The 26333-nt window shown below is 42.9% G+C and overlaps 1 protein-coding gene across 2 annotated transcripts in view; it reads left to right on the top strand.

Annotated features, from left to right (window-relative positions):
* The window catches only part of LOC309554155 (uncharacterized protein), a 145867-nt gene that overhangs the window by 101019 nt on the left and 18515 nt on the right, over positions 1 to 26333 (top strand). For both annotated transcript variants that reach the window (XM_082255758.1, XM_082255759.1), the window contains exons 6-8: positions 13913 to 14018; positions 20468 to 20517; positions 22082 to 22160. In XM_082255758.1, coding sequence (XP_082111884.1) covers positions 13913 to 14018; positions 20468 to 20517; positions 22082 to 22160 — 235 coding nt within the window. The remainder of the gene's footprint in view (positions 1 to 13912; positions 14019 to 20467; positions 20518 to 22081; positions 22161 to 26333) is intronic.

Here is a 26333-nt window from a genome sequence, read left to right as displayed (position 1 = left end):
GTCAAGCACTGCACATCCCCTTTATTTCCCTTGGTCTGACATTGGTCATCTTGGGGATCCTGAGAGAACCCCTTCACTGGCCAACAAATGGAAATTGTCTAGGTTCAAAGGTTAAAAAAATAAAATCCCACACATTCATTCTAAACCAATAGGAAATATACCCATTTGAACGAATGATCGCACAGAACATTGTTGTTAATTTATTCTGCCTGGTCTGAAGTCACTAATAAGCTGCATGCAAGGCGTATCACAGAACAAGGTTTGGAAGGGGGATGAAGAGGAGTCAGTCTGAACACGATACAATGGTCTAACCTGCAGTGGAAAGAGAAGATTGCTGTTACTAGGGGTAACCGGAGAAATGTCAGGTACTTGAGCAACCAGCCAGCGGGAGTCGTAGTGACATGGCATGGGTGACGGAGGGCCCTGGTAGAGAGGGGGTTTGTGTGCTTGGCCCCCTCCCTAGTGACTAGTGCCCCACATACAGGGACCAATATGGCGGGAACAAGGTATTCCAGGTACCTAGCCTGAGATGTCACAGAAGAGGAGAAATGAGCAAGAGGCCTCAGGAAAAATCTTAGGAAGATGTGAAGAGATGATCTCTGGTGTCAGGGAGAAGTCTCATAATGTCACTGGGATTGAGGTGACACATAAAGCTGATGAAGTGGGGTACAGGCTCTGTGGTACCCACTTGGAATTGCTGCATCCATTGGGAGAAGCTAAAAAAAGTGAAACATACACAAAGGGTTAAAATTCTTAATCCCCCAAGAAGCAATCAAATATTCCCTTGATCAACTTTACCTATATCTTATTAGCATTCAGTTATAGTTTTTTCATTTATGAAAGAATCCAGGCCTTTTTTTTTAAACAATCTAGTGAGCTGGCCAGAACCAGCTCTTGAGGGAGTCTATTTCACACTTTCACAGTTTACTGTGAAGAAGCCTTTCCGTATTTGGAGATTAAGGGGTTGATTTACTAAAACTGGTGCACACAGAATCTGGTGCAGTTGTGCAAAGTAACCAATCAGCTTCTAACTTCAGCTTGTTTAATTAAGCATTGACCCGGAAGCTGGAAGCTGATTGGTTAATATGCACAGCTGCACCAGATTAAGTGTGCACCGGTTTTAGTAAATCTCCCCCTAAATCTGTTTTCCTCCAGACATAAGGACGTGCTCCCTTGTCCTTTGTGATGGCATTAGAGTGAATGACTCAACACCAAGTTCATGTATGGACCACTTATGTATTTGTATATGCTAATCATAATCTCTTTTTCTTATTTAATTCAGTTAATTCCTCATTGCTGTGTTCCTCCATGCCTCTTATTAGTTTGGTTTTTGTTTTTGCATGATTTCCTGCATTGGCAGCCTCACGGACAGGCTGTGTGTTGAGTTATTTTTAGGGGACAGCAAATTTGCACTGTTATATAAGCTGTGCACTCACTAATTTACAATGTAGCAAAGTGTCATTTCTTCAGTGTTGTCACATGAAATGATAAAATAAAATGTTTACAAAAATGGGAGGGGTGTACTCACTTTTGTGAGATACTGTATATACATACACATATTTCCCAAGAATGTAAGAACAGTATTCATATAAGGGTGTGCATTTCCAACTCCTCATTCAACCCATTGGGTGACATGGAGTTTATGGTAAAAATCCAGAAAGTTTCCTTTAATCTGGAAAACCTTTCACCTTCTGGAATGGTCATAGGTACAGCTTCTATACCAAAAAAACTCCAGCCCCTGTGCTACTTCCATGTCCCTGTGAGAAATGCTGTGTTCTTTTTCGACAAACCGTCGGGTGTTCTCAAAATCTCTCCCGCATGATTTGTACAGTTCTCCCTACATAGAGGAGCCAACAGGGGCACCTTAACCCATAGACCCCAAACTGGGTGTTGCAGCTTATGAACTGTTTGATCTCAAACACTCGGACATCTTTACTGCACTTACACCTATAGGATCCTGTCAAGTTAAGAAACGTGGGCATATCCTTGGCCCTATGTTGTTTGCTTTGGATAAGACTTGGGGCAATGATGCTCGTAACACTGTTGGCCTTTCTAAAGACCACCTAAGGCTTACCAGGAAGCAACCTTTGAAGAGCAGGGTCTTGTTTGAGATTTGGTCAATGTTTTTGAATAGCCCCTTTTTTTTTTAGCCTAGTGCTAATCATTAAATTTGGTGATGAACAATGTGTCTGTCTCCCTATCTACTCATGTGCCCTGTTTTTTACCATTTAGCCGATAGTGGTAACGTTTGACCGCTTTCTGTATATGGTCCTTAGGGTATCCTTTCTCAAGAAACTTTTTAGTTATTAGTTCCGCTTGAGTCAGGTATTCTGCAGGATTTGTGCAATTCCTACGAAGCCTCCAGAATTTACTGTACGGAACATTATTCTTCCATCTAGGGTGGTGGCAGCTCTTCTTATGAAGATAGGAATCAGTGTAAGGCCCCTTTCACACATGCTTTCCGATCAGGTCCGCCTGTCAGTTTTTCAAGCGGACCTGATCGGACACTTCATACACCCCAATGGAGCAGCGGATGCCAGGGGAGACATCTCCGCTGACACCTGCTGCTATCCAATCCGATCCTGTCCGTGAGGGATGGAAACCCTATTTTCCATCCGTCTGAAGGATTGGATCGGATTGGATGAAAACGGACAGGCAGTCTGTTATCATCCAATCTCCCATAGAGGAGAGCGGGGATCTGACAGCTCTGTCTGTGCAAAGTAAGTGGAGACAGGGCTGTCATCCGCCTGCTCAGCGGGGATTGGAGGATCGATCGAAGGACTATTTGGGGAGATGCAACAAATTTTAAGCAATTCTGAAAAATATGTGCTCCTAAGTAAAGCCCTTCTCTTGGTAACAAAAAGAAAATTAGGGGGGGATATAAAAAAGGTAGATTGATTAAAAAAGAAAAGGAGAATACCATTGTCTCCCAGGATCTCTTTAATATATCGCCTTCCAAAAATACATAAGGTTCTGGTAAATACGCCTGGTAGACCGATCATTAGTGGTATTGGCTCCTTGGTATTGAGAGTGAGGATATACTATTGATTACTTTCTCCAACTGCTTGTGACTACCCCCCCCCGTCATATCTTAAAGATACTAAACAGGTAATAAATAGTGTTGAGCGAACACGGACTGTATTATTCGTGTTCGTACCGAATAATTGGATTTTTTTTACCCGAACACGGACACGGACACTTTACTGTATGTTCGGGTAAAAATCCGTGTTCGGTCGTTTTATTTCCGGGTTTTGCATGCTTTGGCGCTCTTTTCATGGCGGGCTTTCAACAGCCAATCAACAATCGTTTAACTGGTGTGCCTTAAGCCATCCCAGCCATGCCTGCAAATGTCTTAGTAGCTGTGATTGGCCGTCTGAAGCATGTGACCAAGTCTTTATAAGTTCGAGGCAGCCGCCGCAGCAGCGTCATTCTGCTGCTTAGCTAAGGGACAGAGCACACATCAATGTGCTGGCTGCTGATTAGGGAAAGATAGGCAGGAAAAAACCATTTGTGTCCGGATAGAATTGAGGGACAGGTCGGAGTGTTTAGGCAGGGCGAGTTGTAGGCATTTTAGGGATAGAGTCTGCTGAATTATAGGGTCAGTGTCTTCTACAAACTACAATCGATATTGCTGTGTGGGGGGTGGGGTGAATCTGCACTCAATCCTGATCTACGATCTCTTCTCAATCCTGTTAGGGACAGAGTCTGCTGAATTTTAGGGAAACTGTGTTCTACAAACTACAATCGATATTGCTGTGTGGTGTGGGATTGGAGATAGGCAGGTGTCAGTGATCCACATCCATTTTTCTGTGTGTGAGCTGCAGTGAACACAATCTTTTTGGGCTGCAGTGAACACAATCTTTTTGGGCTGCAGTGAACACAATCTTTTTGGGCTGCAGTGAACACAATCTTTTTGGGCTGCAGTGAACACAATCTTTTTGGGGTGCAGTGAACAAAATCTTTTTGGGGTGCAGTGAACACAATCCTTTTTGGTGTGCAGTGAACACAATCTTTGTGGGGTGCAGTGAACAAAATCCTTTGTGGGGTGCAGTGAACACAATCTTTTTGGGGTGCAGTGAACAAAATCCTTTTTGGGGTGCAGTGAACAACATCCTTTTTGGGGTGCAGTGAACACAATCTTTTTGGGGTGCAGTGAACAAAATCCTTTGTGGGGTGCAGTGAACACAATCTTTTTGGGGTGCAGTGAACACAATCTTTTTGGGGTGGAGTGAACAACATCCTTTTTGGGGTGCAGTGAACAAAATCCTTTTTGGGGTGCAGTGAACAAAATCATTTTTGGGGTGCAGTGAACACAATCTTTTTGGGGTGCAGTGAACACAATCTTTGTGGGGTGCAGTAAACACAATCTTTTTGGGGTGGAGTGAACAACATCCTTTTTGGGGTGCAGTGAACAACATCCTTTTTGGGGTGCAGTGAACACAATCTTTTTGGGGTGCAGTGAACACAATCTTTGTGGGGTACAGTGAACAGAATCTTTGTGGGGTGCAGTGAACACAATCTTTGGGGGGTACAGTGAACACAATCTTTTTGGGGTGCAGTGAACACAATCTTTGTGGGGTGCAGTGAACACAATCTTTTTGGGGTGGAGTGAACAAAATCATTTTTGGGGTGCAGTGAACAACATCCTTTTTGGGGTGCAGTGATCAAAATCCTTTTTGGGGTGCAGTGAACACAATCTTTTTGGGGTGCAGTGAACAAAATCCTTTGTGGGGTGCAGTGAACAGAATCTTTGTGGGGTGCAGTGAACACAATCTTTGGGGGGGTACAGTGAACACAATCTTTTTGGGGTGCAGTGAACACAATCTTTGTGGGGTACAGTGAACAGAATCTTTGTGGGGTGCAGTGAACACAATCTTTGGGGGGTACAGTGAACACAATCTTTTTGGGGTGCAGTGAACACAATCTTTGGGGGGTACAGTGAACACAATCTTTTTGGGGTGCAGTGAACACAATCTTTGTGGGGTGCAGTGAACACAATCTTTGGGGGGGTACAGTGAACACAATCTTTTTGGGGTGCAGTGAACAACATCCTTTTAGGGTGCAGTGAACACAATCTTTGTGGGGTGCAGTGAACAACATCCTTTTAGGGTGCAGTGAACACAATCTTTGTGGGGTACAGTGAACAGAATCTTTGTGGGGTGCAGTGAACACAATCTTTGGGGGGTACAGTGAACACAATCTTTGTGAGGTGCAGTGAACACAATCTTTGTGGGGTGCAGTGAACACAATCATTGTGGGGTGCAGTGAACTCAATCTTTGTGGGGTACAGTGAACACAATCTCATACTTCTGAAGATTTGAGGGTGCTGCCTGTTCCATACTCCCCCTACTCCTCATCTAGCCTTTTAGGGGTACAAACAATAGTAATTGGGGCCTAGTGTGGTTGTGTACGTGTGATATACATACACTTTTTTTGGATCATATTTTCTATTCCGCTATTTAATCAAAAACCTTTGGGGATCAGTTAAATTGGGGGATAGTCTGTGTTGGTACGTGTGAGAGAGATCCACCTTTCCAAGTTGTTGGGGTTCATCTCATACTTCTGAAGGTTTGAGGGTGCTGCCTGTTCCATACTCCCCCTACTCCTAGCCTTTTAGGGGTACAAACAATAGTAATTGGGGCCTAGTGTGGTTGTGTACGTGTGATATACATACACTTTTTTTGGATCATATTTTCTATTCCGCTATTTAATCAAAAACCTTTGGGGATCAGTTAAATTGGGGGATAGTCTGTGTTGGTACGTGTGAGAGAGATCCACCTTTCCAAGTTGTTGGGGTTCATCTCATACTTCTGAAGGTTTGAGGGTGCTGCCTGTTCCATACCCCCCCTACTCCTCATCTAGCCTTTTAGGGGTACAAACAATAGTAATTGGGGCCTAGTGTGGTTGTGTACGTGTGATATACATACACTTTTTTTGGATCATATTTTCTATTCCGCTATTTAATCAAAAACCTTTGGGGATCAGTTAAATTGGGGGATAGTCTGTGTTGGTACGTGTGAGAGAGATCCACCTTTCCAAGTTGTTGGGGTTCATCTCATACTTCTGAAGGTTTGAGGGTGCTGCCTGTTCCATACCCCCCCTACTCCTCATCTAGCCTTTTAGGGGTACAAACAATAGTAATTGGGGCCTAGTGTGGTTGTGTACGTGTGATATACATACACTTTTTTTGGATCATATTTTCTATTCCGCTATTTAATCAAAAACCTTTGGGGATCAGTTAAATTGGGGGATAGTCTGTGTTGGTACGTGTGAGAGAGATCCACCTTTCCAAGTTGTTGGGGTTCATCTCATACTTCTGAAGGTTTGAGGGTGCTGCCTGTTCCATACCCCCCCTACTCCTCATCTAGCCTTTTAGGGGTACAAACAATAGTAATTGGGGCCTAGTGTGGTTGTGTACGTGTGATATACATACACTTTTTTTGGATCATATTTTCTATTCCGCTATTTAATCAAAAACCTTTGGGGATCAGTTAAATTGGGGGATAGTCTGTGTTGGTACGTGTGAGAGAGATCCACCTTTCCAAGTTGTTGGGGTTCATCTCATACTTCTGAAGGTTTGAGGGTGCTGCCTGTTCCATACCCCCCCTACTCCTCATCTAGCCTTTTAGGGGTACAAACAATAGTAATTGGGGCCTAGTGTGGTTGTGTACGTGTGATATACATACACTTTTTTTGGATCATATTTTCTATTCCGCTATTTAATCAAAAACCTTTGGGGATCAGTTAAATTGGGGGATAGTCTGTGTTGGTACGTGTGAGAGAGATCCACCTTTCCAAGTTGTTGGGGTTCATCTCATACTTCTGAAGGTTTGAGGGTGCTGCCTGTTCCATACTCCCCCTACTCCTCATCTAGCCTTTTAGGGGTACAAACAATAGTAATTGGGGCCCAGTGTGGTTGTGTACGTGTGATATACATACACTTTTTTTGGATCATATTTTCTATTCCGCTATTTAATCAAAAACCTTTGGGGATCAGTTAAATTGGGGGATAGTCTGTGTTGGTACGTGTGAGAGAGATCCACCTTTCCAAGTTGTTGGGGTTCATCTCATACTTCTGAAGGTTTGAGGGTGCTGCCTGTTCCATACTCCCCCTACTCCTAGCCTTTTAGGGGTACAAACAATAGTAATTGGGGCCTAGTGTGGTTGTGTACGTGTGATATACATACACTTTTTTTGGATCATATTTTCTATTCCGCTATTTAATCAAAAACCTTTGGGGATCAGTTAAATTGGGGGATAGTCTGTGTTGGTACGTGTGAGAGAGATCCACCTTTCCAAGTTGTTGGGGTTCATCTCATACTTCTGAAGGTTTGAGGGTGCTGCCTGTTCCATACTCCCCCTACTCCTAGCCTTTTAGGGGTACAAACAATAGTAATTGGGGCCTAGTGTGGTTGTGTACGTGTGATATACATACACTTTTTTTGGATCATATTTTCTATTCCGCTATTTAATCAAAAACCTTTGGGGATCAGTTAAATTGGGGGATAGTCTGTGTTGGTACGTGTGAGAGAGATCCACCTTTCCAAGTTGTTGGGGTTCATCTCATACTTCTGAAGGTTTGAGGGTGCTGCCTGTTCCATACTCCCCCTACTCCTCATCTAGCCTTTTAGGGGTACAAACAATAGTAATTGGGGCCCAGTGTGGTTGTGTACGTGTGATATACATACACTTTTTTTGGATCATATTTTCTATTCCGCTATTTAATTTAACTGGGCCTCCATGCGAGACCTGTGTGCCTTGTTGCGCTGTTTTGAGTACTCCACCAACATGGCCAGTGGCAATGACGCCGTTCTCAGCTTAACTATCCCACTTCTATGCCTCCTTGAAAAAACAATTCGGGCGATGATGGAAGAGGATGTGGCACAGGATGAGGAGGAGGAGGAGGATGAAGAGGTAACATTTCCAAGGCTTTCAGGGCAGTCATTCGCAAGGGGCTCCGAGGGTGGGTTCCTGCACACGCAAACGCCAGGGACGCAATTGTCCAGCAGGGGCACAGTTCTGGAGGATGAGGAGGATGAGGAGGAGGAGGAGCTGGAGGAGGAGATGGAACCATGTTCACAGCAGGGTGGCACCCAGGCCAGCTCATGGCCATCACTGGTGCGTGGCTGGGGGGATACAGAGGACACGGACGATACACCTCCCACAGAGGACAGCCTTTCGTTGCCTCTGGGCAGCCTGGCACACATGAGCGATTACATGCTGCAGTGTCTCCACAACGACCGCCGAGTTGCCCACATTCTAACTTGTGCTGATTACTGGGTGGCCACGCTGCTGGATCCCCGTTACAAGGACAACGTACCGTCCTTAATTCACTCACTGGAGCGCGATCGCAAGATGCGCGAGTACAAGCGCACGCTGGTAGACGCCATGCTGCTGGCATTCCCATCTGACAGCGGGGCCACAGTGGAAGCACAAGGCAGAGGAGGAGGAGGAGGAGGTCGCCAACGCAACCAGGGCACCGCCAGCACCTCAGAAGGCAGGGTTAGCATGGCCGAAATGTGGAAAAGCTTTGTCAGCACGCCACAACAAACAGCAGCACCAGCAGCTCAGATGGAACGTCTTAGCAGGAGGCAGCATTTTACCAACATGGTGGAGCAGTATGTGTGCACACGCCTACATGTAGTGAATGACGGGTCTGCCCCCTTCAACTTCTGGGTCTCCAAATTGGGCACATGGCCTGAGCTTGCCCTTTACGCCTTGGAGGTGCTGGCGTGCCCTGCAGCCAGTGTATTATCTGAACGGGTATTTAGCACGGCTGGGGGCGTTATAACAGACAAGCGCAGCCGCCTGTCCAGAGACAATGTGGACAAGCTCACGTTCATTAAAATGAACCAGGCATGGATCCCACGGGACTTTTCCGTACCTTATGCAGAATAGCAATGGATACCGACCTTACCCACCCATTGTTCCATTTTTGCTCTTTCTCACTCTTTTGGGGTGTACCCTCATTTAAAATTTTTGAAAAGAAGCAGTGTTGGCTACCTCGTCCTCCTCCTCAGGGCCAGATTAATGTAGGGGCTATTGGAGCTGCAGCTCCAGGCCCCTACCTTTTATATAGGCCCCGGGTTGGCCATATTCACTGTTACCGCTCTTCTGTCACTTGTAAACACAGAAGTCTGGCTTCTATGCTCGCTTCCCCAGGCAGCACCCTCAGAACCTCCCCACACAGCGTGAAGGCCGGACAAGGAGGGACAGTTGGCGATGCATGGATGTGTTTATGGGCTTCAGAGACAGCATCCCATGTTGAATTAGGCATGCATGGCTGCACCCTTCCTCCTCTGGGTGCATGGCAAGGCACGGCCCTTAAGGCCCTTCAAAATCCTCAGCACCAAGCCCATGATGCTGTTAATCCGGCCCTGGTCCTCCTCCACCGCCGCTTCCACCTACACCGCCCATAGGTGTGCGCAGCCTATTGCATTAAGGTGTGCACCCCAAAGTTGAAATACACATGCATGTGTTTGCCAGCAGGGAGAGTAATGTATCGGGGCCATGTACCTGTAGGCAAGGAGAAATAGAGCAGAGCAGGTCCCAGGGAGATCTTTCCCATCTCCTCACTGGCAATGCTATGTGCCCTAGGTGATTAGGGTGTGCCCAGGCACACCCAGCACACCCTGTGCGCACGCCTATGTCACCGCCACATCCACCACCACCTCAACCTCCCTCCTACTCCATATGAGCCTCGTCCTTCAGAGATGAAGAAGAACATTGTTTTATTTTTCTGTTTTTTTTTGTTGTTTTAAGTTATTTCCCTATCCACATTTGTTTGCAGAGCACTTGCCATGCTCTTAATTACGTTTTGCTGCCATTTGCAGCACTCTAGCCCTTTCCTTTGGTGTTTTAGAGCCATTTTAGTGCCTTAAAGTTCGGGTCCCCATTGACTTCAATGGGGTTCGGTGTCCGGGAAAAGTTCGGTAAAAGTCCGGGACACGGACCCGGACTTTTTTTTAAAGTTCGGCCGAACCCGTCGAACACGGACATCTAGGTGTCCGCTCAACCCTAGTAATAAACAATCTCAGTAGTGTAGAAATTGCAGAGGGCACAGTTTTAAGGACTGCCAATGTGGCATCACTTTAAACAAATATCTCCTATGAAGATGATGTGAAGGCAGTGGAACGCTATTTACAAACAATAGATTATATCCACTCTACAAAAAAAAACAGTTTATCCTGGGTATCTTACATTTTGCTATGTCTTATAAATATTTTTGGATCAATCTCAATAAAAGGGGTAAAGCTATGAGTGCAAAAAATTGCACCCAGTCTGGCCAACCTATTTATTACCAGATGGGAAGCCGAGGTCATTTATGGATTACAGTGGCCACACCCAACTTTCTACAAATGATACATTGATGATATTGTATTTATTTGAAATGGCGACATTAGGTCTTTACCTTTATTATATTTTATGCATTTTTTGAATGCTAATAGTTATAATATTAAGTTATGGTTTGTATATAGCCAAAAAGAGTTATATCTCCTGGATTTGACTTTTTTTTTTATTTCAAATAATATGACACAGACAAAGTCATTATTTAAAAGCCCAGGCGGAAATAGCTTTATCCCTCTAACCAGTTATCATCATCTGCCGTGGTTGAAAAATGTGCCCAATGGGCAATTTATCTAGATGAGAAGGAACTACAGTAATATTAAAGATTATTATTTAAAAGCTTAAGTCCTTAAAAATAGATTTTTACAGAAATGATATCTTGAAATTGAACTGGATCATCCAGTATAATGGAAGATTGAAAAGGAAGTCTTTACTGGAAGATGGAAAGAAGAATCTGAGGTCAGGACTCTTGTGTCCTTTTATTACTATTTTTTCAATTCAACATCAGCAGGTTAAACAAGTTAATAAATGCCATTGGGGTATTTTGAAACAAAATCCAGTGCTGAATAAAATGATTCTGAATATTCCAGAGGTAGTGTTTAGAAGAGCTTCTAGTCTTAGAGCCAAAGTTGCTCCTAATATTATTAATCCCCCACAAAAAAATGAATTTTTGTACCCACATAAAAGGTTTATTTCCCTGTAATAGTTGTGTAAGTGTGCAGTAAATTGATTCAGGTGTAATAAAGAAAGAATTTTTGCTCATACACTATGGGCAGGAACTACAGTTTTGATGTGCTTATTTCTTGTAGTACTAAGTTTGTTGTATATTTACTACAATGCCCATGTGGCAAACACTATTTGGGTAGAAGTACCAAAATATTAAGAGTTCGCCTCAGAGAACATATTTAAATATCAAGAGAGGCTTTAAGGGGCATAGTTTATTGGCACATTTTAGGAAACACTATAATAGAGACACCAAAGGTCTACAATTTGTAGGAATCGATAAATTACAGCCCCAATAGAGAGGTTGCAACTGGGCTCTGGAAATTTCTAAACTGCAGATGTTTTGGATCTCTAAGCTAGGAATGTTGCCCTATTGGGTCTAAACTTTGACTGGGACATAAATTGCTTTATTGACACAAAATAATGTTGGATTATTTCTATATGTACTGTATTTTATACTTGTATTATTTATAATGACTCTTCCCCTCCAGTGTCATTTGATTTTTTTTATATGTTGTTATGGTTTTTATACTTTTTTACAATTATATGTGACATATTTTATGTTGTTTTAATTTTTTTTTTTACATATTTTTTGAATTTTTGAGCCATCTATATAGGATTTAGGACTTCTTCAGCGTTATATACTTAGAAATATGTTGGCATTGTTTAATTTATTTAATGTTTTGGGGTACACAATGCTGTTTGCACAATATGTACAGCACAGTCTCCAGTAAAATGGTGGCTATTGTTAACACTATTGTATTCAAGAGAATAGTAATATGATGTGTTTATGATTTTAAAAGTTAAATGGTGATCCATACTGGAGGATTTATTATTATTAGAAATTGGTTCTGTCTACATCACTTATGGGACCTTAGCTGAAAATTTTGGCTTTCCTTCAGTGGGTGGAGGGAAGTTGGCTACAAAAACAAAGCACACAGTTTTTCTTCTGGCTACAAAAACACAGCACACATCAGAGGTTCTCTGAAGACATCCTGAAAATGAGTGTGCTGATGCTACGCTACTGCACGATCCTGTTAGCAGCAGCTTTGAATGTAAGGCTTTATCTGCTTTGTTTTATCCTGTGCATTTGTTTAATTGAAGACTGGTTGTGTATTATGTTTGATGCAGTCTTTTAATAACATATTACGCTATTGCCACATTTTATGTGCCCTGATGTGAGCTTTGTTATCACAGCTCATCCTTGTATCCGATACTAGGGATAGGAGGTGACTGTAACCCTGAAGTGGACTGCCTTTATGATGAGCTTGATTGGGGATGGGAGAAACATGCTGTGTTTGCTACATTATTTGCAGCTTTAATTTCGTTGAGTGTCCATTTCATTGGATAGTGGTGTATGTTCACAGAGTGGAAAATTTGGCACCAATTTGGATTTTGTTGGTGGTGGATTTGATTCTTTTGACACATGTGGATGGACTTTATTTTGAAGGTCTATTTGTTTCTTTGTACGCATGTGTGTATACACACACACACACACACACACACACACACACACACACACTATATTGTCAAAAGTATTGGGACGCTTGCCTTTCTATACACATGAACTTTACTGGCATCCCAGTCTTAGTCTGTAGGGTTCCATATTGAGTTGGCCCAACCTTTGCAGCTATAACAGCTTCAACTCTAACGGCTAGGCTATCCTCAAGATTTAGGAGGGTGTCTACGGGAATGTTGGACCATTCCTCCAGAAGTGCATTTGTGAGGTCAGGCACTGATGTTGGACGAGAAGCCCTGGCTTGCAGTCTCCACTGTAATTCATCCCATAGGTGTTCTATCGGGTTGAGGTCAGGACTCTGTGCAGGCCAGTCAAGTTCTTCCACCCCAAACTCACTCATCCATGTCTTTATGGACTTTGCTTTGTGCACTGGTCCAAAGCATTTGGTGGAGGGGGAATATGGTGTGGGGTGGTTTTTTAGGGGTTGAGCTTAGCCCCTTAGTTCTAGTAGAGGAAGCACTTAAGGCTTCAGCATACCAAGACATTTTGGACAATTTCATGCTCCTAACTTTCTGGGAACAGTTTGGGGATAGCCCCTTCTGTTCCAACATGACTGCGCACTAGTGCATTAACAAGGTCCATAAAGACATGGTTGAGACATGGTTGAGCGAGTTTGGGGTCAGCAAGAAGGCAAATTTCTTAGCACAAATTGGGGAATGGCCAGAAATTCTAGGTATCTATAGCAGCACACCCAGACCATACAGTAACCCCTGGCAGCAGGTGCACCTGAGAATCCCAAAACCAGGTTTTACTTTCAATGTGCTAGGAGTTGTCTGCCACCCATCTTCCACATGGCACCCTTCAGTGAGGAAGACAAAGATCCTTCTCCAGACCAGGGCTCTAGAACAATGCTTTCAAACACAAATCCTTTAGCAGTCTTCTCCAGGCCCCAAGCTCAGCACCTTCTGAGGTCTGGACTAAAACTCTTGTCTCACACTAGATGTCTCCCAGGGGAAGCAGCCACAGGAGAAGAAGAACCCTCCTAGCAGAGGAAGACCCCCCTGCCCAAGCCTCCCCAAATATTTATCACTTCCCTCAGCCACCTTCTGAGTGCCCTCTTCCCAGAGATTTGCTGGGGTTACTGATAAATATTAATAACATTCTATTATGTGGAAACTTCCTCCAGAAGCGAAGCAATGAACCCCTGACTGAGTACAGTAAAGCCAAAAAACAATGTTTTAGCCTAACTTTCAAATGGGACTTACTACTACTAACTATACCATAACCTGGTTAAAACGAGAACCATTACAAATATTTTGTATATATGTACTGTATGACATGATAGTAATTTCTGTGTCCTATTCCCTCAATATATGGATGAAGCTCAAAGATGACATTCAAGAAAGAGAGAGAAAATTACCAGGAGAAGGCAAAGAAAAAAGAAGATTCTAATGATGAGAATGCAGAGTGGCATAAAGCCATAAAGAGGGTAATACATTACCATTAAAGCACTCTCTCAAATAATGTTGACTATTTTTAATCCTTATGCTGCTAGCATTAGTAAATAGACAGGAAATATATCATATTTGCATGTTTAAAACTGTTTTTTTTTTCACATTTCTTATATTACTTCCTGGTTTCCAGGCCTAGGCAAATTATGTCATACATCCAAAGAGTCAGAGTAGGGGTTTTCTCAGCTAAACAAACTCCCCTGAGCTAAGGGCAGATGAATCCCAGGAAGCAAATGTTACATGAAACATCTGCCCTTACTCAAGTTGGCAACAGCTAGAAATGCTAGGGGGGTGTTTTTCAAAGTAGCAAAATAAAGCATGAAGACATTCATAGATGGGTGAGATTGCTCTGAATATTAAAAATGGTTTAAATGGTGTTTTGGGGTTTTGGTGATCAGATGTAGTGTAGTTCTGCTTTAATGAAGTTCCAGAATATCCAAAAATGTTTCCATAGTTTCTGCAAGTCTATAAAGAGAACTCACTTAAAATGTCTCTAAGAAGTCTGCAATCCTCCAAAATAGGTGATCTTCTTGAAGTTTATTATCTTTTTTTTTTTACTTTTGGAGGAGGTTTGAGCAGTTAGAACACTTGTCAGGTATTTATTGATGTCTGTGTCCCCTATGGGAAGACTCACTCTTTCTGCTTAAAAACATTGTCAATGGGACTGAAGGTAAAGGAAAATTAAACATTTTTAGCTATCACCAATACAGAAATCAAGGGCAAATCTTCTAATTAGGGATGGGCGAATGGTTTGGCCTGAGCATGAGTTGAATTTAACACAGTATATTTCTGTGCAGTATAATTTAGTGCGTTACATACCGTTTAGTGCAGTATATTTCTGTGCGTTACTGCGCGTTTAACGCAGTATATTTCACTCTGTTAGTCCATATTTAACGCAGTACAGTATATTTCAGTGCATTACTTGCCGTTTAACGCATTATTATCCTGTTCATTATTGCATGTTTAAAATGTAACGGAACAGGGCACCCCAGACCGGGTACCTCCGTTGAAAGATGCTCCTAGTGCTTTCCGAGGGCACCAAGCACTCCACCAGACACCGTAAGCACTTCAGTCCCCACGAACCGCCGCAGCTTGGTTAGGGTCTTGGCATCTCCTACCCACCCTGGACCTACGACAAGGCTCCAGGTTCCTGTGGGTGAACCTCTCTTTCCCCAGAGAGTGCAGCAGAACAAGCTCTTACACAAGCTCTTACAAGAGCTTAGTGATTCTCTAAGGGAGTATGGAAGACCATAGCAATCCCTGCAGCAGATTCCCCCAAAAAGAGACAGAACTCTAGATTGAGGTTGAATGAACTCAGCACAACTTTATTGAACACGACTTATATACAGTTTTCACCCACAAAGTTACCACCCAGATGGACCTTTTGAAGACTGAACATAATATTCACCATCCAAAAGGAACAGAGTTTTACACTCTCATACAGTGTACAAAATATACAATGTGGTACAATCCCCCCTCCCCCTTAGCATCTAATCCACATTCCTATAAGTTTCTCTTAAGGCAGACAGACAGAACAAAGGTAGGCTCATTAGCACAGTTAACAATAGGTGAATGGAAAAGCTGTCTCAGACCCTATTTTAGACAAAAGCACTTCAATGATTAGCAGCCATGCTGTCTCTACCAGTTCCTGGATGCCCAAATTAGGCGTTGCACTTCCTGTGCCTGACAGTCTAAAGAGATATGATAGATCTCCATATTTCCTGAGAGATATGGTTAATGCATATTATTGTCCCATTTGAAGGAGTCCAACCATATTCTCAGTGTTCACCACCCTCTTGGTCACCCTGCATCCATAACAGATGCAGGGTGACTTAAACATAAAGAGCCCCATAAGGCTTGGCATGGTGCCCCCCAACCTCTCTAAAGGAATTTGGAGTCCACAACCCCCATGCCCAAAGTGACTCCTGTCACACACAGTATATTTCTTTTGGTAGTGTGCAGGTGGAGTGTGTCTGTGTAGTGAGTACTCACGACCAAATACAACTTTCCATTGATTAAAGTGCATCCACGTACAAATTTACAAATCATTATTACATTTTGTTAATAAGCACCTTCCCATCATGTCTGGGAGGCCAACAAGGAGAGGCAGATGTTCCCATGGCACTGTGAGGGGGCCAGCAGCATATGTGTCCACAGGCAAAGGTGGACGTGGTCAGTCCTGCATCATTTCCTCTGTTTAGTGATGTTGCCCGTGCTATCCACCCACAGCATGCAGAGGAGGTAGGAGACTGGCTTACTAAGCCATTCTCATTCTCCTCATCCTCCGTCACCCAAGCAGAGACTAGTGCGCAGTCCACTGCAGCTGCTAGTGGCTAAATCTGCCTCTTTTTCCACAGCTATTCCATAGCCCCAACATCAGGCATTGAGGAGTCAGCTGAGTTATTTGAACACAGTGTCAGCCATTTGCTCCTTTCTGATGCACAGGCAATACTTGATTCAGATGTTGGTTCTGACGTTGAGTAAGGTAGGTACATGAGCCTACAGAGAGGGGAGAACACTGGTACATAAATTGGCAGTCACGTTCCCCCAGCCGCAGCTTATTGCCATTTGCTTCTTTATGATGCACAGGCATTACTTGATTCAGATGTTGGTTCTGACGTTGAGGAAGGTAGGAACATGAGCCTACAGAGAGGGGAGAACACTGGTACATAAATTGGCAGTCACGTTCCCCCAGCCTCAGCTTATTGCCATTTGCTTCTTTATGATGCACAGGCAATACTTGATTCAGATGTTGGTTTTGACGTTGAGTAAGGTAGGTACATGAGCCTACAGAGAGGGGAGAACACTGGTACATAAATTGGCAGTCACGTTCCCCCAGCCGCAGCTTATTGCCATTTGCTTCTTTATGATGCACAGGCATTACTTGATTCAGATGTTGATTCTGACGTTGAGGAAGGTAGGAACATGAGCCTACAGAGAGGGGAGAACACTGGTACATAAATTGGCAGTCACGTTCCCCCAGCCTCAGCTTATTGCCATTTGCTTCTTTATGATGCACAGGCAATACTTGATTCAGATGTTGGTTCTGACGTTGAGTAAGGTAGGTACATGAGCCTACAGAGAGGGGAGAACACTGGTACATAAATTGGCAGTCACGTTCCCCCAGCCGCAGCTTATTGCCATTTGCTTCTTTATGATGCACAGGCATTACTTGATTCAGATGTTGATTCTGACGTTGAGGAAGGTAGGAACATGAGCCTACAGAGAGGGGAGAACACTGGTACATAAATTGGCAGTCACGTTCCCCCAGCCACAGCTTATTGCCAAGTTGTCTTCAGTGACCAATTTTACACCTGTTACTTTTATCCAAAGTCTGCGGAAGAGACACCAGAATTTATCCAAAAAATCTCTAATCTTGTTCCCAGTGGACTACATTGTGGCCTCATCCAACAGACTGGCTCCTCAAGAAAGGAGTTTCTCATTTTTATTGTTATTTCTCATTTTGATGCTTTCACTTTGAGTATCAGTAAATCACTGCTCATTTAAAAATGTTGTTTTTTACAAACGTTTTTTTAATTGATACATGTCTCCCAGGGCAGTACCCAAACCCCCATATCCATTTTATGGCCAATTACTTCCATACAAGCCTTCAAAATGGGCACTTTTGATTTTTCCAGTTCGAGTCCTTTAGACTTCAATAGGGTTTGTTATTTGGTTCTGAACTTTCATGATGTTCGAAAGTTCTGGTGCGAACCGAACAGGAGGTCGTTCAGCCCATCCATACTTTTAAAAAGTCCACCTGTACCATGAAAACTGTCAAAGGTCTGCATGGGTAGTTTTTATAATACCTGTGGCTGGGTTTTAAATAATCGTAGACATCTTAGCAACCTGGAACATTTGATCAGAAGTATGTACTATACAGCATAGCTTGCATAGTATGGTTATTAGCCATACAGCTGACAGAGCATGGTGGTCAGGAGTATGTAACGTACCCTCCACACTCCTGATAGCTGCATTTTGTATACTGTGCTGTATGTTGCATACTCCTCAATGCTGCACTCCCAATGTGCAAAGCTCAGTGATTAGTGGTAATTAACAAACAGCAAAGAGTGCAGTGTTTAGGCATTCATGTGGAGTACAGAGTTGAAGAGCACCCTCCCATCAGCCATTTAGTCAACCCCAAGTGAAAAATCCTCTCTTTCCAAACTAGAATTTGCCCTAAGGTAAACCGCCACCCTTCACATGAAGAAATTGCCTCTCTCTATGCAGCACCCCTTAAGCACAAATTCCCCCTCCCTCTCTCCCTCCCCATTCCTCTCTGTTTTCCTCCTCTTTGGCATTGCAGCATGCTACTGTGAATGTCCTACTTTTTCTCTATAGGCTCCAATGGACAAGCTGTCTCCCTACAAGTCTTTTTTGCCACTAGGGCATAGGTGTGAGCAGCCTATTGTATTAGGGTTTCTACTCCAAGGCTCAAAGGCAGAGCAACAGAGGTGATGGCTAGAGGTACACACATGCCATGGCTGTGAGGCTATACTTTACAGCCATGGGAGAAATTATACAGAGCAAAGGACATGTACATCTTTCTTTCTTTCTTTCTTTCTTTCTTTCTTTCTTTCTTTCTTTCTTTCTTTCTTTCTTTCTTTCTTTCTTTCTTTCTTTCTTTCTTTCTTTCTTTCTTTCTTTCTCTGAGAAAGGGACTGAGGACATAGATTCATCAGTCTCTTTCTCTGTAGCTTCAGCTGCACAAAAATAATGAATAGGAAGTGCTCACAGGCTTACTATTTATTTGCAAACTGAAGCATAGTAAACACAGTTTAGTATGCTTCTTTAATGAATGGACACAGAAGCGATCATTACTGTTTGCTCACTGTGTTCATTCATATAAGTAAGGGGCTGGTAAATTATATATTTACTAGCCCCCTCCCCTGCCCTCACTGCTGCCGGTGGGAGAGAAGCTGGAAATACTGCGGGATATAGGGGCACACAGTGGGGCCAGGATAGCAGGGGAATGGGGGCATAGATGCTAGAACTGATCCCCCTGCAGTGCAGCTAGACGGAGAGAGAAGAGGAGAAGGCAGTAACACTGCAAGTTGAGGAACAAGAGGATCAGTGTCTGCAGTAAGACAGTACAGCCTGTCCTCTAGCTCAGCAGGTGCCTTGCCCCTCTTTTGAAGTGATAGGGCCTGGGCCCAGTATAGGAGGGCTTGCTTTACTGCCTTATCAGCAGTCCTGGAGGACTGGGTGATTAGGGTGTGCTTAGCCACAAACGGCACACCTTGTGCGCATGCCTATGCACTAGGGTGTTTGCATCTGAAAATAAGAGGTGTAGAAGACTATAGTACAGTAAAGGATAAACTACATAAGGGTGTTTATCTTGCTAACAATATAACTTGCTGCATGCCAAATTCCAAACATTGAAGCTATTTCTCACAATGTTCAAAAAACAAATGGCATTTTTTTTTTTTTTTTTTTTCAAAATAACCAAGCCATTGGACAGCAGTTTCAGTTTGATTACAGAAATGTTTCTGCATCTTGGTTAACATTTTTAGCAGTGCTCTCAAATATTTCTAATAAGAGACTATTGGTTGTAAAATGATTGTTGAACATGCATAGACATCATGATTAACCCAAGTACAAACATGTAATATATTGCAGTTTTCTGATCCTTTGATGTGGTGGGTGCATTGCTTTTCTTTTTTCAGGCTTAGAATGTTTTCACCAAATACAAAAAATAACTGTTAGTCGTGTCAGTCCTCGTCACCTCCAGTACATTAAACTGAAATTACAAACCATCCTAAATTACTTACTACCTCACCACCTTTGCAATGGAAAAGAAAAGTTCAAATCAGAAACACAGGACGGGTGACAACTATGACTCCCTCTGTAGATACAATGAAGGAATGAGCATAGCCACCCAGGGACAGGACGTCTGTTATTTGCAGGATCTCCAGATGAATATAAAGGAAAGAAAAAAAAATATAAAGCCTGCCAAAAAAAAAAAATGAATGCAACCACAATAGATTGGTAACCTGCAATATGACATTTTTGTTTTTGGGGTTTGAATATTCTTTAAGTTCTTTGTCTTTAAATTCAATAAAAAAATTATGAAGGAATTTATAATGTTCACAGTAGAATAGAGTGAAGATACACTTCAATTATCCAATCATGCAAAAAGCTAATTATGTTTTATTTATTCCATTTGGCTATGATTGGATTAATTGTAAAATTAATGTTCACAGTGTTTTTTTGTGTGAATTTTCACAATACTTTTAGTAAATCAGCTTTGGTGAATCAGCAGTTTAAGTATGTGACACCCATATCTCCCCTCTATTGTTAGCCTATCTGACATTTTTTTTTACTGTATGTAGCAGACCTAAATATTGGCAAATCTTAAATCTTTATAGAAAAAGGAACAGGTAGCAAACAACACAATCTGATTCGTTTTAATTATCATGTTTTGTAGGTTGAAGAATTTCTGGATTTTCCAGCAGTGATTTCAGCCATGAACTTTAGGTAACATTCTATTAATTTACCCATTTATTCATCTATATCATTAGACAGGAAGTCATATGTGTGTGGAATTTTGTATCCCCTCTACTTTCTATTAGTTATCTGGTGTTTTTATTATTTACCAAAACCTTTTTTATATTCTATTATTATTTCCTTTTGTAGAATCACATTACAATTTAGATGCCCATAAATGTTAAAATTTCATTATACAACCTTGCACAATCTTCTTTAGATTTACCACTATGTAGTATGAAGAACTACCTAAACATTTTATTCAACCCATTTACAATTAGATAGGCTCTTGCACTACACAATAAAATAAAAAAGTTATGTTCCTCAAGTGCTAGAAAATGTGGATCAAAAGAAAGTGTGAAATAACCAAGTGGAGAGAGCTCATCCGGAACCAGTGCAGCTGACCAATAACGTGGAAAATGTAGCATAGAAAAAAATGAACTGATAGACAGCGCTCAATAGACTAGATAACCCAGTGGGAGAACCACAAGAATCAATCATGCCAAGGGATGTTCATCACATCCCTTTTTTATAAATCTATGATGTTCATCTACTCATGTACCTAGCGTCCATATAGAACGTCCTATGTACAGTAGATTGCATGAACAAACCATTGGTAACAATCACTTCCAGATTTCCAAATAGTTCTGCCCACTCCCTGCCCCCATATGTTCACACAATGGATATATATATATTTTTTGTTTGCCGTTCTATCCGTGACTTTGACAAAGTTCATGCACACAAAACTTGTCACCACAGAAACAGACATGCTTGCGTTCCACACTGATTTGTGAGCATCCATCTCTCTTTCTTCATTTTCTGTTGTTAAAGCGGAGTTATTCAGGTGTGCTGATTTCTTGGCTCAGCTTCCCGGTCAGCTTACACCACCCCACAGCGACTGGCCGTGATATCTCCACAGGTAGTGACACATGATCCCTTAGCCTTCTTCCCCGGTCGGCTCACGCCTGGGAGTTACACCTCCAATGCACGCCTGTTCTCCCTTGTCCCAGACTACCAGGGATCCCCCCAGGACCAGGCTTCTATCTTCCACAGCATGGACACTGGCGCCCCGCCATGCTCCATGAGCTGGTCTTCTGGATGGTGTTAAGCCCTCAACACCCATGGGAAACGGTGTGGTATCATTGGCTTTTTTTATCTTTTTAACTCATTATCTTTGTTCACTGAGGAAATAAACATTAGTCTTCATGGCATGATTGACTCTCATGGTTCTCCCACTTGATTACCCAGTTCATTGAGCGCTGTCCAACAGTTTGTTTTTCCTTACTACACAGTCATTAAATGTAAAGGAAATTGTATTATTAGGCATATGTGGTCAGTCTAACTCTAAGTTTATTTATATGGCAATAGAGACTCATTTGACACATATGTCCTACAAGATGAATGAGGACAAAACCAATCCATTTCTGAATTATCCTTCTTGAAAAATGGTTGAACTGCCACATAGTAACACCACACAGGGGGAAATTATGTAAAAAAAATGTTTGGATAGTGTTACTACAGATAAGTAATTTTTTAAATGTTGTTTCTATTGCAGGAATAAGACAGAATCTCATATGTTTTCTCAAAACTCACCTACATCTAGCAATTTACAAATGGCATCTGAAGAGACAAATGTGAGTACAGTTTTTTCACATTAAATATAGCCATAAACATACTCTACAACTTAATGAGACATAGATCAAGACACCTAGGGATACTTCTAGAAGGAGATATTGAGCATTTCTGACATTAAAATGCATCACAAATACACATTTCAGCATATTGGAAAAACTGTGTAACAAAATCCCTTACACTGAACCTTAACTCAAATTATAACTTCAACTACTACCCCCTAAACTCACTCTCACTACCAACTGTCAACACTAATCCTACCTTAAATTCATTGTAAAGACACAGGTTTTTTTTTACCTTCTATGTATGAAGGTAAAAAACCTTCTGTGTGCAGAAGCTGCCCCCCTCCCCAAATACTTACATGTTCCCCCTCTCAATCCAGTGATGTCCACGAGAGCCTTGTCTCTCTAAGGACTCATACTCCTGATTGTCTTTTTGCAGCAGCAAAAGCCATTGGCTCCTGCCGCTGTCAATCACAGCCAGCGAGACAGAGGGGGCAGGACTGAGCAGCGGCTCCATGTGTGAATGGACACACAGGGCACCGTCTCGGGAGCGCCTGCTTGGGTGCCCCCACAGCAAGTTGCTTGCTAGTTGGTGAATGTGCTAGGAATTTTTTGTAATGTGTTTATTCTGTGCAAAGCCCTTCAATGTGCACCTTACACTGAGAATCTAGTTATAAAATAATATGAGCGGTTGCCATTTTTATTAAGCCTATTGTATTACCATAGCTTTTGCATAAATTATAATCCTCAATTTAACCTCTAAATCTTATATCAAAATCTTCATCGTAACTGTGACTGAACCGAACCCCACTGCGCTTGAGTGCTTCCGTCAGTATACCGCTTCCTCCAGTCATGAACATAGATATCAGATATTATAGCCACATTTTGCAACCAAGAACTAGGCAGAAGTCATTTTAGCAGCAAATCTGGAACTGTTTATTGAATAAACTCACACAGAATATATACTAGTGATCGACCGATATCGTTTTTTTCGTTGCCGATAGCGATACCGATATTTTGCCGATCGCATATCGGTATGGGCTGATATTGGCCGATATTTTCACACATGTAAAAATTACCCAAAAAAACACAAAAATTGACAGAAATCTTTTAATAAACATGTTAATCTTTATTTATTAACATTTTTAACATTAAGTGCTCGTTTTTCACACCTTAACTGCATAAAAACTTCAATTCCAGGGACATTTGCTTTGCATTTCACATCCTGATTGTGCATTAATGCATAAAACTTACTGCACTGCAGTAACATATTGCAGTGTGTGAGTCCACTACTGCAGCACTTTTATCATAAACATAAAGATTTTATCATAATATCACTAACACACTGCAATATGTTACTGTAGTGCAAAACAGCTAGAAAAAGAGCACACCAACAGCTACACAATGTCACAGTGGATTGGACTGGACTGGAGTCAGTGGATGACTATCCTCTGCAGTAAGGCACTGACTGCAAATGCAGGGCAGTCATTGCAAAACTGCTAGAAAAAGAGCAAGGCAACAGCTACACAATGTCCCAGTGGATTGGACTGGACTGGAGTCAGTGGAGGACTACCCTCTGCAGTAAGGCACTGACTGCAACTAATGCAGTTCAGTCAGTGCAAAACTGCTAGAAAAAAGCTAGGCAACAGCTAGACAGTGGATTGGATTGGACTCTTAGCAGTAGGGCACTCACTTCAATTACATCATTCAGTGCAAAACTGCTATAAAAAAGATAGGCAACAGCTAGATAGTGGATTGGATTGGAGTCAGTGGACTACTTCTGCAGTAGGGCACTCACTGCAACAACAGCAGTAAGTGTAAAACTGCTAGAAAAAGAGCAAGGCAACAGCTACACAATGTCACAGTGGATTGCACTGGAGTCAGTGGAGGACTACCCTCTGCAGTAAGGCACTGACTGCAACTAATGCATTGAAGTCAGTGCAAAACTGCTAGAAAAAGAGCAAGGCAACAGCTACACAATGTCATAGTGGATTGGACTGGACTGGAGGCAGTGGAGGACTACCCTCTGCAGTAAGGCACTGACTGCAACTAATGCAGTGCAGTCAGTGCAAAACTGCTAGAAAAAGAGCAAGGCAACAGCTACACAATGTCACGGTGGATTAGACTGGACTGGAGTCAGTGGAGGACTACCCTCTGCAGTAAGGCACTGACTGCAACTAATGCAGTTCAGTCAGTGCAAAACTGCTAGAAAAAAGCTAGGCAACAGCTAGACAGTGGATTGGATTGGACTCTTAGCAGTAGGGCACTCACTGCAATTACAGCATTCAGTGCAAAACTGCTATAAAAAAGATAGGCAACAGCTAGATAGTGGATTGGAGTCAGTGGACTACTTCTGCAGTAGGGCACTCACTGCAACTACAGCAGTAAGTGCAAAACTGCTAGAAAAAGAGCAAGGCAACAGCTACACAATGTCACAGTGGATTGGACTGGGCTGGAGTCAGTGGAGGACTACCCTCTGCAGAAGGGCACTCACTGCAACTACAGCAGTCAGTGCAAAACTGCTAGAAAAAAGCTAGACAACAGCTAGACAGTAGATTGGATTGGAGTCAGTGGACTACCTCTGCAGTAGGGCACTAACTGCAACTACAGCAGTCAGTGCAAAACTGCTAGAAAAAAGCTAGGCAACAGCTAGACAGTGGATTGGACTGGACTCTTAGCAGTAGGGCACTCACTGCAACTACAGCAGTGAGTGCAAAACTGCTAGGAAAAAAAGGTAGGCAACAGCTAGACAGTGGATTGGAGTCCCAGTAAAGTAGAACAATATTATAATATATAATAATGCAGAAAGCGGAACATTTCAGCAAGTCCATGGTCACCTGTTAAAGGTCTTCTGTTTTGTTCAAACAATGCTGCAACTTTGTAAACATGCTCAGAAGTGGAGGACAGAGGAGCAGAGAGAGAGAGGTATCTTCTAGCATGGGAAGCAAGTCTTTTGTAGCGTGCCTCATTTTCTCTCCACCACTGAAGAGGATGACTTCTTCTGTCAATTACGGCTTCTTTCAAATAGAAATGAAGCTCATCATCCAGGCTCATCGTTGCAGATTCAGAAGAAATTGAACCCTCCGCAAGAGGGTTGGGATCTTCCATCTGAATCTAGACAGTGACATATGTTTTTTTTTCACAAACATATCTGTTATTGTTGCCTGGAATAGTGGAGGAGGTATTTCAAAATCACATTGATATTCATTTTGTTTTTTCTGTGCTGCATGATAAAATTCAATATGATGAACTCTTAGATGGGCCCAAAGATTTGAGGTATTTTTGTTTTATGCAGTTACTGATCCCATGCTTATGTTGTTTGTACATGTGTTGCACACTGCTGCTTTTCCTGGAGAAGGTTGAGACGAGAATTAGTCCCAGACAACACTTTTACTCTTTCTCTCCTCATCCATCTACATTTAAACTTGAAAGACACAAAATGGCTTGCTGAAGCTGAAGTTGCTGCTGATGCTGGCACCCTGTTTTGGGTTGGTGGCTGACGCCTGGCAGTGTGGCTGGCTTGGTGTCACCCTGTTGTGGGTGGCTTGCTTGCCGGAACACTGTGGTGGCTGGCTGGCGTCACCCTGTTCTGGGTGGCTGGCTTGCAGGAACACTGTGGTGGCACTGGCTGGCTGGCTGGCTTGGTGTCACCCTGTTATGGGTGGCTGGCTTTCAGGAACAGTCTGTGGTGTGGTGGCTGGTTGGCTGGCTTGGTGGTGTCACCCTGTTATGGATGGGTGGCTTGGTGACTAGTGTCACCTTGTTATTGGTGGCTGGCTTTCAGGAACAGTCTGTGGTGGCTGGTTGAATGGCTTGCTGTCACCCTGTTATGGGTGGCTGGCTTGCAGGAACACTGTGGTGGGTGGCTGGCTTCGTGTCACCCTGTTATGGGTGGCTGGCCTGCAGGAACACTGTGGTGGGTGGCTGGCTTGCAGGAACACTGTGGTGGGTGGCTGGCTTGCAAGAACAGTCTCTGTGGTGTCTGGTTGGCTTGCTTGGTGTCACCCTGTTATGGGTGGCTGGCTTGCAGGAACACTGTGGTGGGTGGCTGGCTTGCTGGAACACTGTGGCGGGTGGCTGGTTTGCAGGAACTCTGTGGTGGGAGGCTGGCTTGGGGTCACCCTGTTGTGTGGGTGGCTGGCTTGGTGTCACTCACTCACCCTGGCCTGTTGT

This window comes from Pelophylax lessonae, assembly GCF_965119305.1.
Source record: "Pelophylax lessonae genome assembly, chromosome: 4".
NCBI lineage: Eukaryota > Metazoa > Chordata > Amphibia > Anura > Ranidae > Pelophylax > Pelophylax lessonae.
Note: the sequence above shows the minus strand (reverse complement) of the source record. Positions and strands in the feature narration are given on the sequence as shown.